Source organism: Xenopus laevis, chromosome 9_10L, assembly GCF_017654675.1.
Source record: "Xenopus laevis strain J_2021 chromosome 9_10L, Xenopus_laevis_v10.1, whole genome shotgun sequence".
Lineage (NCBI taxonomy): Eukaryota > Metazoa > Chordata > Amphibia > Anura > Pipidae > Xenopus > Xenopus laevis.
In genome coordinates this window covers 135,377,053-135,397,556 of record NC_054387.1, presented here as the reverse complement: position 1 = coordinate 135,397,556, position 20,504 = coordinate 135,377,053, and the positions used below count along the sequence as shown (strand labels likewise).

General features: G+C 45.5%; 2 protein-coding genes across 2 annotated transcripts; one reads left to right on the top strand and one right to left on the bottom strand.

Moving 5' to 3' along the window:
* The first annotated feature begins 4,420 nt into the window (after positions 1-4,420).
* On the top strand, positions 4,421-9,817 carry gdpd1.L (glycerophosphodiester phosphodiesterase domain containing 1 L homeolog). The gene is given in 11 exon segments (NM_001096670.1): positions 4,421-4,625; positions 5,710-5,871; positions 6,252-6,294; positions 6,561-6,696; positions 6,952-6,997; positions 7,307-7,425; positions 7,510-7,599; positions 7,699-7,832; positions 7,948-8,007; positions 8,515-8,566; positions 9,237-9,817. Coding segments are annotated over 10 exon segments (1,005 nt in total). The 5' UTR covers positions 4,421-4,625; positions 5,710-5,732; the 3' UTR covers positions 9,423-9,817.
* Positions 9,818-11,237: 1,420 nt separating this feature from the next.
* tbx6r.L (T-box 6 related L homeolog) lies at positions 11,238-15,189 on the bottom strand. Its single transcript, NM_001097074.1, is given in 8 exon segments — positions 11,238-11,884; positions 12,101-12,470; positions 12,563-12,618; positions 12,824-12,894; positions 13,565-13,708; positions 13,868-14,135; positions 14,243-14,408; positions 15,119-15,189. Coding segments are annotated over 8 exon segments (1,350 nt in total). The 5' UTR covers positions 15,180-15,189; the 3' UTR covers positions 11,238-11,670.
* Between the last annotated feature and the right edge of the window lie 5,315 nt (positions 15,190-20,504).

The following is a 20,504-nucleotide window of genomic DNA, read 5'->3' as shown; positions in this document are numbered from 1 at the left end:
ATTGGCCCCAAAATGGATCCACAACCAATGTGTACTAGATAGTAGGGATGCACCAAATCCAGGATTCGGCCTTTTCCAGCAGGATTCAGATTCGGCCGAATCCTTCTGCCCGGCCGAACCGAATTCTAATTTGCATATGCAAATTAGGGGCAGGGAGGAAAATGGCATGACTTTTTGTCACAAAACAAGGAAGTAAAAAATGTTTTCCCCTTCCAACCCCTAATTTGCATATGCAAATTAGGATTCGGTTCGGTATTCGTCAGAATCTTTTGCGAAGGATTCGGGGGTTCGGCCGAATCCAAAATTGTGGATTCGGTGCATCCCTACTAGATAGCCTCCAGCCCCAACTGGGAAATAAACGCAGACACTGCAACAGCAGCGACAGTTTGGGACACATGTAAAGCTTGGACTAGGGGTGCGTTTATATCACTCATTAAGAAGGAGCGTGTTAGAATAGAGGGCGACATGAAGAGGGCCATGATAGGGGCTCCCTACTCAGAATGTTGGAACTAGAATAGACTATATTTCCACAACCTTATTAATAGAACTATAGAAACAGATGAAGGAAACAGACATATCAGACCATGTTCCAGTATCACTTCTAGTTTCCAAGTCTCCTGCCCCAAACAATTAAGTCTCATGGGCCTTTCCTGATTTGCTTAGAGAAAACCCTGAGAACATAGAACATTTGAATGGCCCTTCCTTAATGTGGGAAACTTGGAAGGCAGTGGTAAGGGGAAGAGTTATCTTCATTTAAGTCCCACTTCTTTAGAAATGATCACAAAAATTTAAAAAAAAATTAAAAAAATCAAAATAGTCCAATTTCCAAAACGTCAAAGGCAGGAGGTCCTGATGGCCTAACTCCATCTTTTTACAAAATTATGAAGGACAAAATCTCCCCTTTTCTAAAAAAAATTTATTTACCCTCTAGTGAAATCTTGAATCTTAGTCATCCCGAAAAAAGACAAGGGGTATATTTATCAAAGAGTGAAGTTAGAGACCACCACAGTCCTCTAAAGTGAAATTCCGCCACTCTCCATTCATTTATCTGGGATTGTGAAAGGTGTATTTATCAAAGTATGAGTTTCACTTTCACCCAGTGATAAATACTCTTTTAAAAATCCCATAGAAATGAATGGAGAGTGGCGGAATTTCATTCTAGAGGCCTGTTTGATCTTTATCTTCACTCTTTGATAAATATACCCCATGGACTTAAGCCTTCCCTCCTCCTATAGGCCGATTTCTTTATTAAATCAAGATATCTAGATACTATCCAATGCCCTTGCTGGTAGGCTCTCTTTAATTCTCCCCTCTGTAATCTCTAAGGCCCCAAAAATATTAGGGCTCTGATTCATATTTTATTCTTTGCCAGAAAACACAAAACTCCTAGCTCCATATTTAATATTGATGCTGAAAAGGCATTTGACAATATTACATGGAAACATTTCTTTGTTTGGTATCACGGGCCCGTTTTTCCAATATTTCGAATGCTTCTATAAAAGTCCCAAAACACAAATCATCTTGGGGGGAGCTAAGTCGTTACCTTTTAAAATATTTAAGGGAACAAGGCGAGGTTGTCCCTTATCTGCCCTTTTATTTAATATTGCACTAAAACCGTTGATTTGTAAAGGGGGGATCACCATCCATAATAGGCAACTCAAGGTATTAGCCTTTGCAGATGATTTATTGCTAATTTTTTTTAAAAAAAACAGTCTTCTCTCAAGGTTGTTTTTGATTTTCTTCAAGACTTTCAGTTATTTTCTGGCTATAAAGTTAATGTCCACAAAGCTGAAGTAATAAATATTTACGGTTCTTTTTCATATACTCAAAAAATTTCAACTTAAATACCCAATAAATCAGATAAATATTTAATAATTCCTTCACATTTAAACAACTTGTATTCATTAAATATTTCTCCAGCTTGTCAGGAGGTTTCCTCCATGTGTGAAAAATGGGCAAATTCTCCCCTGAATCTTACGGGACGAGTGCTCTTTTTTTTATATTGTTGATATTCCCCAAGCTGATATAGCCATTCATTTATGTCCCTTTGCTTATAAAACATTCTAATATCAAGAAACTTGATTCTGCTCTAATTAAGTTTAATTGGAATAGTAAAAAAAAGCAAAGATTGCCCTGAATACAGTAAGTATTTCAGAGCTTTCACTTTATCAGCCCTCACCGGCTCTCAAGGCAATCGATTTACTAATCCTTCATTTGAAGTTTTTCAAGAACCCCATTCTGACATTTTATCTGTTCTACGCAGTAAATAGAGAAATGTTCCTTGTGACTTTAAAACGTATCCTCCTATTCGGGATTCTATTTTTGTGTCTATTTTCTAGAATGTATTGTAGAATGTAAATCGCTGGCGGGACGGCAATCGTGTGCTTTGTTTTCCTCAGTTTCTTAAACCCCCCCCCCCCATCATACACTGCCTTGTATTAGTGAGAGTTGTACTGATACCAGGACTGACCTGCAGGGGGCATTATTCTTCTCTTTACTAATAGAGACTTACCTGACCAGCATGTCATCTGTGTGTCTGGGGAATGACAGTGGGTTAATAGGGGTCCATTCAAGGGAGATTTGGGGTGAGTGCTTATTTGTACCCTGGGTACCCCTGGAACTATAGCAGGGTGACTGTTACCCCAATGTTTTTATATATCTGTAACCTTGTTATGAGCTAAGGGGGCCCAGTCTGAAGGTCAGTTAGGGGGAGATTTGGGGTGAATGCTTATTTGTACCCTGGGTACCCCTGGAACTATAGCAGGGTGACACCCCAATGTTTCTATATATCTGTAACCTTGTTATGAGCTAAGGGGCCCAGTCTGAAGGTCAGTTAGGGGGAGATTTGGGGTGAGTGTTTATTTGTACCCTGGGTACCCCTGGAACTATAGCAGGGTGACTGTTACCCCAATGTTTCTATATATCTGTAACCTTGTTATGAGCTAAGGGGTCCAGTCTGAAGGTCAGTTAGGGGGAGATTTGGGGTGAGTGTTTATTTGTACCCTGGGTACCCCTGGAATTATAGCAGAGTGACACCCCAATGTTTCTATATATCTGTAACCTTGTTATGAGCTAAGGGGTCCAGTCTGAAGGTCAGTTAGGGGGAGATTTGGGGTGAGTGTTTATTTGTACCCTGGGTACCCCTGGAACTATAGCAGGGTGACACCCCAATGTTTCTATATATCTGTAACCTTGTTATGAGCTAAGGGGGCCCAGTCTGAATGTCAGTTAGGGGGAGATTTGGGGTGAGTGTTTATTTGTACCCTGGGTACCCCTGGAACTATAGCAGGGTGACACCCCAATGTTTCTATATATCTGTAACCTTGTTATGAGCTAAGGGGCCCAGTCTGAAGGCCAGTTAGAGGGAGATTTGGGGTGAGTGTTTATTTGTGCCCTGGGTACCCCTGGAACTATAGCAGGGTGACACCCCAATGTTTCTATATATCTGTAACCTTGTTATGAGCTAAGGGGGCCCAGTCTGAAGGTCAGTTAGGGGGAGATTTGGGGTGAGTGATTATTTGTACCCTGGGTACCCCTGGAACTATATCAGGGTGACACCCCAATGTTTCTATATATCTGTAACCTTGTTATGAGCTAAGGGGGCCCAGTCTGAAGGCCAGTTAGGGGGAGATTTGGGGTGAGTGCTTATTTGTACCCTGGGTACCCCTGGAACTATAGCAGGGTGACACCCCAATGTTTCTATATATCTGTAACCTTGTTATGAGCTAAGGGGGCCCAGTCTGAAGGCCAGTTAGGGGGAGATTTGGGGTGAGTGCTTATTTGTACCCTGGGTACCCCTGGAACTATAGCAGGGTGACACCCCAATGTTTCTATATATCTGTAACCTTGTTATGAGCTAAGGGAGCCCAGTCTGAAGGTCAGTTAGGGGGAGATTTGGGGTGAGTGCTATTCCTTATTGGCACATGAGTCTATTGCCAGTAGTTGAGCCTGTGTGGGTGTTGCAGTTGCACTAGTGACTCCAGTATCAGGAGGAGAGTTGGAATGGGCTGGGACATGAGGTAGGTGCAGGCCTGTGGCCAAACTGGTTTTGTCCCTGTGTGTACACGTGGGGCAGGTATGTACCTGTAGTGGAATGCACCTGGGTGTGGGTGTATTTACATAGGGAGATAAAAAGATAACACCCTCCCTGCCCATTGCTCACAAGGTGCTGATCCCACATGAGATGGACCTGGAGCAGAGGAGGGAAGAGGAGCAGGTGTAAGGGGGGTACAAGCCAAATCTTACTGGGACTTTACCAGAACTTGTTTGTGTGCCAGCTGGATCCATTAACCCTTTATGTTCTGGGATGAGTAAGAAAGCCCTGCTGACTGGTCACATTCCTTTCCATGAGGACAACTGACATACAGACAATGGGGGCAGCGTCGTGGTAGAACTGGACCACCACATAATCCTGATTACTGGAAACTGAAAGCGTGGGATTAACTGGGAGGTTCTGTCCGAGTTGTGACCCAGCAGGATCTGAGCTGGAGAGGTGGCCGCTCTGAGGAACTGGCTGTGTGACTGGGCACCCATTGTGACCGGATCACAGGAGGAAGGTGCCACCTCAGCCACAAGGAACAAAGGTTTAATTGCACCGAAACTGCCAGTTGGACAAAGGGTGCTGGGTGAGTGCTGGCGCAGAGAGGGGGGGCAGTTGAGAGAATCAGTTCAAAGATGGGGGGACAGTAGGGGTAGATTTATCAAAATATGAGATTAAAGCTCAGCCACATTCTGCTCATTCCTTTGGGGTTTTTATATGCATATTTATCAATGTGTTGGTGTTCACCAAGAGGAGGCAGGAGGTTGGTGGGTGCTGCAGACAGGTGGGGAGGTTGGTGGGTGCTGCAGGTAGGTTGGAAGGCAGGGAGGTTGGTGGGTGCTGAGGGCAGGTGGGAAGGCAGGGAGGTTGGTGGGTGCTACAGGTAGGTGGGAAGGCAGGGAGGTTGGTGGGTGCTGCAGGCAGGTGGGGAGGTTGGTGGGTGCTGCAGGTAGGTGGGAGGTTGGTGGGTGCTGCAGGTAGGTAGGAAGGCAGGGAGGTTGGTGGGTGCTGAAGGCAGGTGGGGAGGTTGGTGGGTGCTGAAGGCAGGTAGGAAGGCAGGGAGGTTGGTGGGTGCTGAAGGCAGGTGGGGAGGTTGGTGGGTGCTGCAGGTAGGTGGGAGGTTGGTGGGTGCTGCAGGTAGGTGGGAAGGCAGGGAGGTTGGTGGGTGCTGCAGGCAGGTGGGGAGGTTAATGGGTGCTGCAGGTAGGTGGGAGGTTGGTGGGTGCTGCAGGTAGGTAGGAAGGCAGGGAGGTTGGTGGAAGCTGCAGGCAGGTGGGGAGGTTGGTGGGTGCTCAAGGCAGGTGAGGAGGCAGGGAGGTTGGTGGGTGCTGCAGGCAGGTGGGGAGGTTGATGGGTGCTGCAGGTAGGTGGGAAGTTGGTGGGTGCTGCTGGTAGGTGGGAAGGCAGGGAGGTTGGTGGGTGCTGCAGGTAGGTGGGTGCTGCAGGCAGGTGGGAAGGTTGGTGGGTGCTGAAGGCAGGAGGGGAATCAGTACAGGAATGGGTCGGACTGTAGATGTTGATTTTTGCTGAATCACAGATTTAGCCTCCTCTCCCTCCTTCCCATGATTCCCTCCTCCCTCCCAATCACTTATTCGTCTACATTTATCTCATATTCCACATTTATTCACATTAATCACTTTCCTCTCCCCCCCTCCCCATTTCACTCCCAGGCACCACTCGCCCCCCTCCTGCCATGCTCCGGCCTCTTTATTATCTGATCCCTGTTTTGGGGGGCTATGCAGTCACCTCCTATTATCTGCTGAAGAACCCCCACATCCTGCACAAGAAGAAAAAATTATCCTTTTACTGCCGCCACATCTCCCACAGAGGAGGTAAGTACCTACCTACCTACCCAGTGTCTGTGTGTCTGGGACTGAAAGCAAAACAAATGTTCTCTTACCAATGGAATAGAAAGGATTATTAGCAACTTCTAATATCCTTATCATTTACAGTAGGGGGTACATTATCCCTTATAATACATGAGTGATACTCAGAGTTCCCTGTATAACTCAGCCTGCAGCCTTGTGCCTTTATATGGTCACAGAACAACCCCTCAGTGACTTCTAATATCCTTATCATTTACAGTAGGGGGTACATTATCCTTATAATACATGAGTGAGAGAGATTCCTGTATAATTCAGCAGAAGTGGGAGGGACTGACTGAAGTGGGAGGGACTGCAGAAATATTAACTTCTTCACTTCTGCGTTTCAGGAGCAGGTGAGAGAATCGAGAGTACACTGGAGGCTTTTGACAAGTAAGACATTTCTGGGCCATGGAACAGCGAGGGTTAATATAGATATTAGTAGGAAAAGGGGCCCCTGGAGGTGTCAGGCTCCCCCAGGACATTCATTAAACAACACATTAGGGAACTGGGGTCACACTGATCACCCGCTGTTGATGCTGACAATTGTCACTAAGGGGATTCAAACCCACAGTTACCAGGATCCTTGAGGGTGGGGGAAGTGGGGATCACATGGGACGCGGCGTTGTAATTGGTCGGATGGATCTCTTCCCAAACAGTGCCGTGTCCAATCACACTGATCTCCTGGAGCTCGACTGTCACATCACTAAGGATGGGAAGGTGGTGGTGTCCCATGACCTGAACTTGCTGAGGCAGACGGGCCATGATGTCAATATCTGTGACATCACATACGAGGTAATGATGCCATTGGTTTACTATCTCCATAGTTACTCTCTCCCTCTTTTCCATCCGCTGCTGCTCTGTGCTCCCCCCTCTCACTGGGCAGTCCATAGAGAATTCAATATTGTCACTGCCCTAACAACTTACAACCCTTCCTATGTTGATGGCGAAACCTCCTTTCCTCCTCCTGTACATTGCTTTATATATATGTTTATTACAACAACCCCCCACCCACATGTTTGTAATGTGCACTGCTTGTGTTTGTCCCAGGAGCTGCCTCTCTACAGAGAACCCCTTGAGGTCACCTTCTTCCCAGGTAGGTACCCGCCCCTCTCTGGGTTAAAGGGGAAGCAATGCCTTAGGTCATATCTTTGCTGAGTTGCTCTCTGCAGTTTTACACCCTGGGCCTCATGTACTTACTTGTGCCAAATTGATGCAAAATCACATCCCAAATTGCCCCACCCCAGTGATGTCACAGACAGACAGTAACTGAGCCCGGGCAGCTGCTAGATAGGCTTCACAGCACTGATAAGGCAGTTAGGACTTTAATAAAGGTAAGTTCTGTTGCATTTGGGGTGAGGATGGGGTGAGGGAAGGTGCATGAAGTTCTGGTCGCCCCCTGCAGGACATTACTCGTCGGGCAGTGACCGGAGGATCCCGCAGCTGGAGGAGGTTTTCCAGAGGTTCCCCCACATGCCCATTAATGTGGAGATCAAGGAGGAAACCCCCGAGTTGGTTAAACAGGTGAGTCAGGATGGGGGTGCAGTTACCCCTCGCTGGGCATTATGGGCCCTAAAATAACCAGGCTGTGCTTTGTCACTTCTCTAGGTATCAGATCTAGTGAAACGGTACCAGCGCTCAGAAAGAACCGTTTGGGCCAGTGTAAAGGACCCAATTATGAAACTCTGCCAGGAGGAGGTACATATGCACCCAAATTGTCCCCCCCCCCAAATTGTCTAATGCCTCCCCCTCAGCTGCCCCTCTAAACCCTACCTTTTAACCCTCACTTCCCCACAGAATCCTGATATGCCTATCATGTTTACCGCACGCCGCGGTTTGATCCTGCTCCTCCTCTATTACACTGGGCTCCTCCCCTTTGTGCCTCTGAGAGAGTCTGTGCTGGAGATGCACATGCCGTCTATTATAAACAGGTCAGTGATAATAATACAAAGGCACCTCCCCTAATACACAGGTCATTGGTTGAACCTTCAAGGTCAGACTTGTATTTATTCTGCACTGACTCCTCCCTCCATTCTCCCCCCACAGAACCTACTTCCCCCCCAACCAGCTCATGAGAAACCGCTTTCTGGTCTTTCTGCAGGACAAGTGAGTCTGTACCAGGGTCACGCACTGTGATCCCCACTTTTTAGACATATTCATACTCAACGGGCCCCTCTTTATACACAATGTTGGGGATGGAGAAATCAGGGCAAGATGGAGACAGTAGGACAAGATGGAGAAAGTAGGACAAGATGGAGACAGTAGAGCAAGATGGAGACCATAGGGCAAGATGGAGACAATAGGGCAAGATGGAGATCATAGGGCGAGTTGGAGACCATAGGTCAAAATGGAGACAGTGAAGAATGATGGAGACACTTGGACAAGGACAGTTAGTCAGCATTTCTACAGTAGGGAAAATGGGCATTTAAGAGCAAGAAATAGGCAAGCGATAGATTGGGGACAGCAAGTTAGACATGAGGTTAGTTTACTGAACTTGCAGCCCCTTTCCTGTTATTGGAATAGAACTACTATAGTTCTACTATATACATAATACCCCCACAACTAAAGGTGGTCCTGGGCCCCTCACATACTGAACCTTCACTTGTGTTCCAGATTAATGATGAGAAAAAGTCTCTTCCAGCACCTGCAGGCAAGAGGGATCCAGGTAATATGGGTGTATGTTCTGCTGTGGATCGGGTCTGTGAGTCACTCTTAGTAGTTGGAAGGTTCTTGGAGTGACTGTTGGTAGTGAGAAGGTTCTGGGAGTGATTGTTGGTAATGAGAAGATTCTGGGAGTGACTGTTGGTAATGAGAAGATTCTGGGAGTGACTGTTAGTGAGAATGTTCTGGTAGTGACTGTTGGTAGTGAGTATGTTCTTGTAGTGACTGTTGGTAATGAGAAGGTTCTGGAAGTGACTGTTGGTAATGAGAAGGTTCTGGGAGTGATTGTTGGTAGTGAGAATGTTGTGGTAGTGACTGTAGGTAATGAAAAGGTTCTGGGAGTGACTGTTGGTAATGAGAAGGTTCTGGGAGTGACTGTAGGTAATGAAAAGGTTCTGGGAGTGACTGTTGGTAATGAGAAGGTTCTGGGAGTGACTGTTGGTAATGAGAAGGTTCTGGGAGTGACTGTTGGTAATGAGAAGATTCTGGTAGTGACTGTAGGTAATGAGAAGGTTCTGGGAGTGACTGTAGGTAATGAGAAGGTTCTGGGAGTGACTGTTGGTAATGAGAAGGTTCTGGGAGTGACTGTTGGTAATGAGAAGGTTCTGGGAGTGACTGTAGGTAATGAGAAGGTTCTGGGAGTGACTCCTCGCTGCCCTCTGGTTCCCTTTCAGGTGTATCTGTGGGTTCTAAATGAAGAAAGTGACTACCAGAGAGGATTAGAGTGCGGTGCAGACGGTATCATGACCGATTACCCCTCCAATCTGCGTTCCTTCCTGCAGAGATATGAGAGGGGTCAGAGAGCAAGGAGTGAGGCAGAGGGCAGTGTAACTGGAGACGGACATGGCAGCTCCTACTGAGTGGGAACCGGCAGTGTACTAACTGTGTGTCACCTCACTCACTGACTGCCACTGTCTGGGTCTGTCACTGCTGAATCCTCTGGAGTGAGACCAACCCAGTGTGAGACTGTATTAGTCTTGATACAGAACCGACCCACTCTGACTTCATGGTCTTTATGGGAATCATAACGAAACTGGATCTTCCATGGAATTTTGTTTCCACAAGTGTGTGTTTGGGGGGGCATTGGCAGGACTTGAAATGAACTGCAGGCAAGTGAAGGAAGCTCAGAAACATAAATGCTTGTGCCCCCCAGAAAGAGCCCACGTCACATGAACCTCAAGTTCATCCCATATAAAGGAGATCAAATGTCTGTCCATTCCATAAATACAATAAAATACATATGTATGTCATATAATCAGTATCCTTTAATCATCAATATCTCTCTTTCTGGGCATGGGAACTGCCATATTGATAGTTACTTTCAGCTGCAATGCCCAAGTCTCACCAGTAGGTGGAACCCACACCCCACCATCATGTTCTATAGCAGAGAAAAGCTAGTTCCTGATTGGTCCTGCCCCTCCCACAGACAGAGCATTGGCTCATATGAGAATCAGGGTTTGTAGCAACTGCCTAAGGGCACAATGCAGGTAAGTACTGCACCCAGCTTGGTGTAAGTTACCCAAAAATATGTTTTTTAAATGGACATGTTTTAATGAGTTAGAGGTAGAGATGGTACTGTAAATAATGATATTAGCAGTCACTGAGGGGCTGTTCTGTGACCATATAAAGGCACAAGGCTGCAGGCTGAGTTATACAGGGAACTCTGAGTATCACTCATGTATTATAAGGGATAATGTACCCCCTACTGTAAATGATAAGGATATTAGAAGTCACTGAGGGGCTGTTCTGTGACCATATAAAGGCACAAGGCTGCAGGCTGAGTTATACAGGGAACTCTGAGTATCACTCATGTATTATAAGGGATAATGAACCCCCTACTGTAAATGATAAGGATATTAGAAGTCACTGAGGGGTTGTTCTGTGACCATATAAAGGCACAAGGCTGCAGGCTGAGTTATACAGGGAACTCTGAGTATCACTCATGTATTATAAGGGATAATGTACCCCCTACTGTAAATGATAAGGATATTAGAAGTCACTGAGGGGCTGTTCTGTGACCATATAAAGGCACAAGGCTGCAGGCTGAGTTATACAGGGAACTCTGAGTATCAGTCATGTATTATAAGGGATAATGTACCCCCTACTGTAAATGATAAGGATATTAGAAGTCACTGAGGGGTTGTTCTGTGACCATATAAAGACACAAGGCTGCAGGCTGAGTTATACAGGGAACTCTGAGTATCACTCATGTATTATAAGGGATAATGTACCCCCTACTGTAAATGATAAGGATATTAGAAGTCACTGAGGGGTTGTTCTGTGACCATATAAAGGCACAAGGCTGCAGGCTGAGTTATACAGGGAACTCTGAGTATCAGTCATGTATTATAAGGGATAATGTACCCCCTACTGTAAATGATAAGGATATTAGAAGTCACTGAGAGGTTCTATTACAATACATGTGACACAGGGGTGATGATTAATAATGTTATACACATTAATATAGGACATAAATAATGTTAGCTTGGTGCTTGGTGAGGTAATTACTATTAATGAACCCGCTGTTTTAAAATATGAAAATTTTAAAGTCACAGAGGAGTCCCAGGGCTTATAATATCCTTATAACTAACAATGGGGGGTAGATTTTCACTACGTTCGGGTTGCATGTGATCCAGTGGGGTATTGGCTGGAAACATTCTGATTGGACGATTGTATTTTGTTCAAACCAATTAGTTTAATGTTCATAAATAAAAGAATAAGAGTTACAGCTCTGTACATCACTAACACGTTCCCCCCTCCTCATCACCCCCAGATTCCTCGGGAGCATCACAATGTGATTAATTCCCATCGCTGGGATGTCCTGGTCCCGGGGCATTGTGGGTAGGAGACTCACCTGGGGCATTAGGGGCCACGTCTGTTATTTGGCCGTAGTTCATTGTGGCCCTAGTCCCTCTCTCCAGATGCATTCTGGGTCAGGCGTTTATGTCCAGTTGCATTATGGGCCTTGTCCCTTCATCCTGTTGCATTGTGGGTCGTAGCAATATGTCCTGCTGTAGTGGAGGCCCTGTATCTGCTCCCATTGCATTGTGGGCCATGTTGCTCTGTCCTGGTGCATTGTGGGTCATTTCAATATGCCCCCTGTGATGTTCAGATGCCAAGGCAGGGGGGCTGTGGGGGCAAGAATAGGGAGGGAGGGGGCAGAATGTGCTGGAAAAGCTGAGGGTGTGGCCCAGAGACACATTGGTTTAATTGGCCAGAAGTCCAGTGGTTTGGGGGGAAGTTGGGCCCCAGAGAGTGCAGGAGGGCCCCGGAGGCCATAGAATGGAAGGGAGGGATATTCGCATGGTACTGAATGGCAAACCTGAAATAAAGGAGCAGCACCGGGGAGTGTTTAATTCATTGATATTATAATATATATATATTTGTATATGGACTGTCAGAAACAATAGGGAGGATTGCGGGGAGCAGCTCAGTCACACTGGGGTCTCATCACTAACCATTGAAACAGACAAGGGGCAGGGAGTTGCAGGGAGTCATGCAGAAAAGAGGGGAGTCACAGAAAGGACAAATTACTGACCTGTAGCCCGTCACACTTGCTGCTGGAGAGTAGGGGCCCATTGGCCCTTGGGGTACAGCTGGAGGAGACAACCAGGCCAGTCTTTGGGCTATGGAGTCATAATGCTCAGTAATGGGTGGGACGGACATATTGATATGGGGTCTCCCTTCCTGTTCCTTGACATTCTGTCCTATCCTCCCCATGAAATGTCTACTGAGTCTCCCATCATTCCTGTTCTCTCCTGCCTCCTCCATCTTTGTCCTCTCAGCCATGAAACTCTGGTACTTCTCTTCCCTCTCTGCACTCTCTTCTGAGACTCTCTGTGTCTCTTGTGCACTCTCCTCTGAGCCGACGTTCTCTTCCTCCCTGCTCTCTCTACTTCTTTTACAGCCTGAGAGAAGGAAAGGATTGTTATGGCATGAGGCAAGCAGTATGGCAGCCACTCGGCTATTAGTCCACTGGTTTATCTCTTGATTTACTGACCTGGGCTGCTTTCCTCCTCTGGTTCCAACCTACCAAGTCTCTTCTGTGGAGAGTGGCTGCAACGGACACAAAGACAGTTTATAGCAACTACATTTCCCAGGGTCCCTTATCAGCATTTGGCTTTTCAGTTCAAGTCCAACAAAAGATGGAAGGTTAAATGTTACACCAATGTGAGTTAAAAACAAATATATACCCTTGATAAAGATCTCAATGTGGATCGCAACGCTATTGTGGTTCTATGGAACTTGCAGAGGAACTTACCTCTCCTGCTGACTTTTGAAGAATTTGATTCCCTTGGCAAATGGATTTTCTTCAATCTTCAGCAAAGACAACTGAGGAGGAAGAGTACAAGGAATCAGAGGGGGAACCTTAGGGCTCAGTGTGGGGATGAAGGTCTGAAGGCAACAGATGAGGGACTTTGGGACTGAATGTGGGGTGAGAGTCTGAAGACATCAGAGGAGGAACCTTAGGGCCGAATGTGGGGATAAAGGTGGCCATACACGGGCAGATTTAAGCTGACAATATCAGTCCTTTAGACCAATTCGACAATTTATCTGCCGTGTATGGGGGCTTCCGACAGGTCTTCCCGATCGATATCTGACCACAATATCGATCGAGAAGGTTTAATTTTTCAGGCGATCGACCCGTCAGAGCCCATTGCTCCTTGTTGTAATCCGATCATTCAGACCTAGAGCCGAATGTTTGGATTACCCTGATATAGCCCTGCCGTTGGTGGGCAAATCCACTCATTTGGCGATGTCACCAGACATGCGGATCTCTTCATGTATGGCTAGCTTAAGTGTCTGAAGGCATCAGAAGAGGATTCTTAGGACTAAATGTGGGGATGAGAGTCTGAAGGCATCAGAGGAGGAACCTTAGGACTGAATGTGGGGAGAGAGTCTGAAGGCATCAGAAGAGGAACCTTAGGGCTGAATGTGGGGAGAGAGTCTGAAGGCATCAGAGGAGGAACCTTAAGGCTAAAGGTGGGGTTAGAGTGCTTACCTTAGGGTTCTGGTAGCTGGTGACTGCTATAAAGGACGTCTCTGGGAAAGTGAAGGATACACTGGCTGCTGAATGGACTCCCTGGTTTGAAGTGGGAATGACGTACAAGCGGAGAGAGTAGCGATGCATTGACTGGAGAACAATCTGGAGAGAGAAGTAGAACACTGTAAGAAGCCATTCATTCTGTTATACTAAGGGACCCTGGGTACGAGGCCCCCAGCCTGCCCTAGAGCTCATAGACTTCTGTGTATGACATCATCACTTTAATAGAACCCGACCCGTGTCCTGGCATTGGCTACTTACCTGCCCGCCCTGGCTCAGGGTGTTGTTGGTCAGCCTGATCTTACTGAAGCAGATGGGTCGTTCCATCCACCTGTTGCCTGAAGCAGGGGATTCTGGGTGCACATAGAGGTGAGTTGGGGGGCCGGGCTCGGCTCTGTCACTCTTACTCCAGGCACCGTCTCTCCATCGGTAACGGGCATCTCCCCCTGGCACGGCCTGGACACACAGAGTGTAGAGAAGATTGGCATCCAGTCCCGACAGGGAGACGGAAAACTCTGGGAACATCCTCCTGTAGGGAAATGGGGGTATTTATCAACTTGGGTGCAAAAGTGCAGTAACCCAGAGCAACCAGACAGAGTGCAACCTTCAGCTCTGTGGCCCCTTCTTGTCACTCACCTTCCACTCTTAGTCAGAATCATTTCAGTTCCCACCGAGTTAAATTTCTCCCACAATTCCTTGTTCTCCAGTTGTGCTGCAGCCTGCACCGGGGAGGGTGGTGGGTGCGGGGATGGGCAGCACTGGGAGGGAAGGTAGTAGCCCACAGGCTGGTGAACATGCCCACCTGGATAGCAAGTCAAACAGGGTTAATTGTACAGCAACTCCCAGCATCCTCATACTCCCAGCAACCCCACTCCACTTTAACCTACAAAATAATTCCCATGTCCCATACGTGTACATCACCCCCCCCAGACACACAGATCATACAGACTCCATGCAGACAGTGCCTTGGGGAGAATAATGGAAGCCACGGGAGCTGCCATAGGGATTGCCAAAAAAAATGATATTCCTGGGCGATGAAGTTCTCCTTGTGTTACAGAGCAGCCACTTTTAATCAATTTCACTAGTCCTGATTGGTTCCCTGAGCGTCCGACACAAAGTCCCTCCTATTGTACAGAATCCTGTTGCCTTCCCTTATTGGCCAATAATCCAATCATTCCCTCTCACTGGAGTCCCTCATTCTATATTATTATATACAAGGCACCCAGCATGGCAGCTCCCACGCATGAATCTGTACATATATATGCAGGGAGATAACAGCAATAGCAGCAGACATAATACAGTATTATTAAGTAATAACTTGCCCTTTAATTGTAGCAGTTGCACATCTCTAATTAAAGAGACAGACACTTCTTTATGGAATACATACAATTATATGGGATTGACCTGGGCAGTGCATCCAATCAATGTAAAAATGATAATTTGCCCCTGAATGGGGAAGTTTGAAAGTAATTAATCACCCCCCCCCCCCGGCACCCCCAATTAGTGACTCACCCATCTCTCTCCTGAGTCCAGACAGGGACAGGCAGTAGGGCACTGGGACAGGGCTGTTCATGGCTCAGACTAACAGACTGGATGGACAGGGGGAAGCTTTATACTGGGGGAGGAGAAACATCAGGGAGGGGCCGGCTCTAAAGCCTAAATTATATCTTCCCTACAGTTGGACTGCAAGCTCCTGGGACAAGCCTGGAATATAACTCGTGTTTCCTTTACATACATGGTGGGAACTTGCAAGATATACATATATATATATATATATATACTATGGATAAATCAATTAGACAGACAGACAGATAAATGATAAGAGATTGATAGAAATACAGACAGAGCAATAATTATATATATATATATATTTGTAAGAATGTATAAGGAGAGATATATTAGACAGACAGACAGTATGAGTGTGGGTAGAGAGTACAATTATCAGGGCAGTATAAGAATAAAGGGAATATTAGAGTCAGGTGACACCCTCAGTACAGTGGGGGCCCAGCTCTATTCTCTCTCTGTGTGTTTATCTAATCTCCCTAATTACACAATTAACACCCAGCACTAACACCCTCCTCCCATCCTCCTACTCTCTCTTCTTTATGGGCCTTTTAGTGGGAACCAGTTGCTTTAACATCTGCTTAGAGCAGTCACTATGTGTATAATATAGTCCCTGTATATACCCCCTGTATATCCCTCTGTATATCCCCCTGTATATCCCCCTGTATATCCCCCTGTATATCCCCCTGTATATCCCTCTGTATATCCCCCTGTATATCCCCTGTATATCCCCCTGTATATCCCTCTGTATATCCCCCTGTATATCCCCCTGTATATCCCCCTGTATATCCCTCTGTATATCCCCCTGTATATCCCCCTGTATATCCCCCTGTATATCCCCCCTGTATATCCCCCCTGTATATCCCCCTGTATATCCCTCTGCATATCCCCCTGCATATCCCCCTGTATATCCCTCTGTATATCCCTCTGTATGTCCCCCTGTATATCCCTCTGCATATCCCCCTGCATATCCCCCTGTATATCCCTCTGCATATCCCCCTGTATATCCCTCTGCATATCCCCCTATATATCCCCCTGTATATCCCTCTGTATATCCCCCTGTATATCCCTCTGTATATCCCCCTGTATATCCCCCTGTATATCCCTCTGTATATCCCCCTGTATATCCCTCTGCATATCCCCCTATATATCCCCCTGTATATCCCTCTGTATATCCCCCTGTATATCCCCCCTGTATATCCCCCTGTATATCCCTCTGTATATCCCTCTGCATATCCCCCTGTATATCCCTCTGTATATCCCTCTGTATATCCCTCTGTATATCCCCCCTGTATAACCCCCTGTATATCCCCCCTGTATATCCCTCTGTATATCCCCCTGTATATTCTGTCTGTATACCCCCCCCCCCCATATATCCAGTATCTAGAATTAAGTCAAAGGGAACCAGACTTTCTAGAGTCATTACTGTACATGAAGTCAGTCTCATTTTTACTCACTGGGGTCAGTCTGGGTGTCAGTCTCTCAGTTCATGTTCCATCCACTCCCTATTTGCACCATAATGAACCAAAACCAACCCTATGGCCAACAGGTGAGTTTGTCCAGCAGTGAGTAGCACCTGAATCCAAATCAAGTGGAACTGATCTCTATAGAGTAGGGTGTCCCTCTAAGTCTGTCCCTCTAAGTCTGTCACGGGAATTACCAGGACCTGTGCCTCTTAATTATTGGTAATCCCTTTGGCATCGTCTCATTCCCTGGAGAGGATTCCACTCCAACTCAATGGGAAAGACTCAAGTCTAATTCATTGGAAAGGATTCCACTCTCACTCATTGGGAAAGACTCAAGTCTCATTCACTGGAGAGGATTCTACTCTCACTCATTGGGAAAGACTCAAGTCTCATTCACTGGAGAGGATTCCACTCTCACTCATTGGGAAAGACTCAAGTCTCATTCACTGGAGAGGATTCTACTCTCACTCATTGGGAAAGACTCAAGTCTCATTCACTGGAGAGGATTCTACTCTCACTCATTGGGAAAGACTCAAGTCTCATTCACTGGAGATGATTCCACTCCAACTCAATGGGAAATACTCAATTCTAATTCATTGGAAAGGATTCCACTCTCACTCATTGGGAAAGACTCAAGTCTCATTCACGGGATAGGAGTCTACTCTCACTCATTGGGAAAGACTCAAGTCTCATTCACGGGATAGGAGTCTACTCTCACTCATTGGGAAAGACTCAAGTCTCATTCACTGGAGAGGATTCCACTCTCACTCAATGGGAAAGACTCAAGTCTAATTCATTGAAAAGGACTCCACTCTCACTCATTGGGAAAGACTCAAGTCTAATTCACTGGAGAGGATTCCACTCCCACTCAATGGGAAAGACTCAAGTCTAATTCATTGAAAAGAACTCCACTATCACTCATTGGGAAAGACTCAAGTCTCATTCACTGGAGAGGATTCCACTCTCACTCATTGGGAAAGACTTAAGTCTCATTCACTGGAGAGGATTCCACTCTCACTCATTGGGAAAGACTCAAGTCTCATTCACTGGAGAGGATTCCACTCTCACTCATTGGGAAAGACTCAAGTCTCATTCACTGGAGAGGATTCTACTCTCACTCATTGGGAAAGACTGAAGTCTCATTCACTGGAGAGGAGTCTACTCTCACTCATTGGGAAAGACTCAAGTCTCATTCACTGGAGAGGATTCCACTCTCACTCAATGGGAAAGACTCAAGTCTAATTCATTGAAAAGGACTCCACTCTCACTCATTGGGAAAGACTCAAGTCTCATTCACTGGAGAGGATTCCACTCTCACTCAATGGGAAAGACTCAAGTCTAATTCATTGAAAAGGACTCCACCCTCACTCATTGGGAAAGACTCAAGTCTTATTCACTGGAGAGGATTCCACTCCAACTCAATGGGAAAGACTCAAGTCTAATTCATTGGAAAGGATTCCACTCTCACTCATTGGGAAAGACTCAAGTCTCATTCACTGGAGAGGATTCCACTCTCACTCAATGGGAAAGACTCAAGTCTAATTCATTGGAAAGGATTCTACTCTCACTCATTGGGAAAGACTCAAGTCTCATTCACTGGAGAGGATTCCACTCCAACTCAATGGGAAAGACTCAAGTCTAATTCATTGGAAAGGATTCCACTCTCACTCATTGGGAAAGACTCAAGTCTCATTCACTGGAGAGGATTCCACTCTCACTCAATGGGAAAGACTCAAGTCTAATTCATTGGAAAGGATTCTACTCTCACTCATTGGGAAAGACTCAAGTCTCATTCACTGGAGAGGATTCCACTCCAACTCAATGGGAAAGACTCAAGTCTAATTCATTGGAAAGGATTCCACTCTCACTCATTGGGAAAGACTCAAGTCTCATTCACTGGAGAGGATTCCACTCTCACTCAATGGGAAAGACTCAAGTCTAATTCATTGGAAAGGATTCTACTCTCACTCATTGGGAAAGACTCAAGTCTCATTCACTGGAGAGGATTCCACTCCAACTCAATGGGAAAGACTCAAGTCTAATTCATTGGAAAGGATTCCACTCTCACTCATTGGGAAAGACTCAAGTCTCATTCACTGGAGAGGATTACACTCTAACTCATTGGGAAAGACTCAAATCTCATTCACTGGAGAGGATTATACTCTCATTTACTGGGAAAAACTTGTCTCATTCATTGGCGAGGATTCCACTCTCACTCACTGGGAAGTCTCAATCATTGGAGAGGATTCCACCCTCACTCACTGGGAAAGACTCAAATCTCATTTATTGAAGAGGGTTAAACTCTCACTCACTGGGAAAGACTCAAATTTAATTTATTGGGGAGGATTCCACTATCACTCACTGGGAGGCAGTGCTTTATGAGCAGGATGGACCACTGTCACCTGAGCGCTACAATGTTTTCCTGGTTCTGTGAATTCTACTTTCAATCACCATATTAATATAGGAGATTGCTGCACTCAGTTCTGTGCCTGGGGGTCACAATATAATAAGGCATAATAAGGGATATAGCAGTATTGGGGAGACTATAATAAGGGATATAGCAGTATTGGGGGAGACCATATAATAAGGGATATATCAGTATTGGGGGAACCATATAATAAGGGTTATATCAGTATTGGGGGAACCATATAATAAGGGTTATATCAGTATTGGGGGAGACTATATAATAAGGGTTATATCAGTATTGGGGAGACTATATAATAAGGGATATATCAGTATTGGGGGAACCATATAAAAAGGGATATATCAGTATTGGGGGAACCATATAATAAGGGATATATCAGTATTGGGGGAGACCATATAATAAGGGCTATATCAGTATTGGGGAGACTATATAATAAGGGATATATCAGTATTGGGGGAGACCATATAATAAGGGATATATATAAGTTTTGGGGGAGACCATATAATAAGGGATATAGCAGTATTGGGGAGACCATATAATAAGGGATATAGCAGTATTGGGGAGACCATATAATAAGGGATATATCAGTATTGGGGGAGACCATATAATAAGCGATATAGCAGTATTGGGGGAGACCATATAATAAGGGATATATCAGAATTGGGGGAGACCATATAATAAGGGATATAGCATTATTGGGAGACCATATAATAAGGGATATAGCAGTATTGGGGGAGACCATATAATAAGCGATATAGCAGTATTGGGGGAGACCATATAATAAGCGATATAGCAGTATTGGGGAGACCATATAATAAGCGATATAGCAGTATTGGGGGAGACCATATAATAAGGGATATATCAGAATTGGGGGAGACCATATAATAAGGGATATAGCATTATTGGGAGACCATATAATAAGGGATATATCAGTATTGGGGGAGACCATATAATAAGCGATATAGCAGTATTGGGGAGACCATATAATAAGGGATATATCAGAATTGGGGGAGACCATAAAATAAGGGCTATATCAGTATTGGGGAGACTATATAATAAGGGATATATCAGTATTGGGGGAGACCATATAATAAGGGATATATATAAGTTTTGGGGGAGACCATATAATAAGGGATATAGCAGTATGGGGGAGACCATATAATAAGGGATATATCAGTATTGGGGAGACTATATAATAAGGGATATAGCAGTATTGGGGGAGACCATATAATAAGGGATATATATAAGTTTTGGGGGAGACCATATAATAAGGGATATATCAGTATTGGGGGAGACCATATAATAAGGGATATAGCAGTATTGGGGAGACCATATAATAAAGGATATATCAGTATTGGGGGGGACCATATAATAAGGGATATATCAGTATTGGGGGAGACCATATAATAAGGGCTATATCAGTATTGGGGAGACTATATAATAA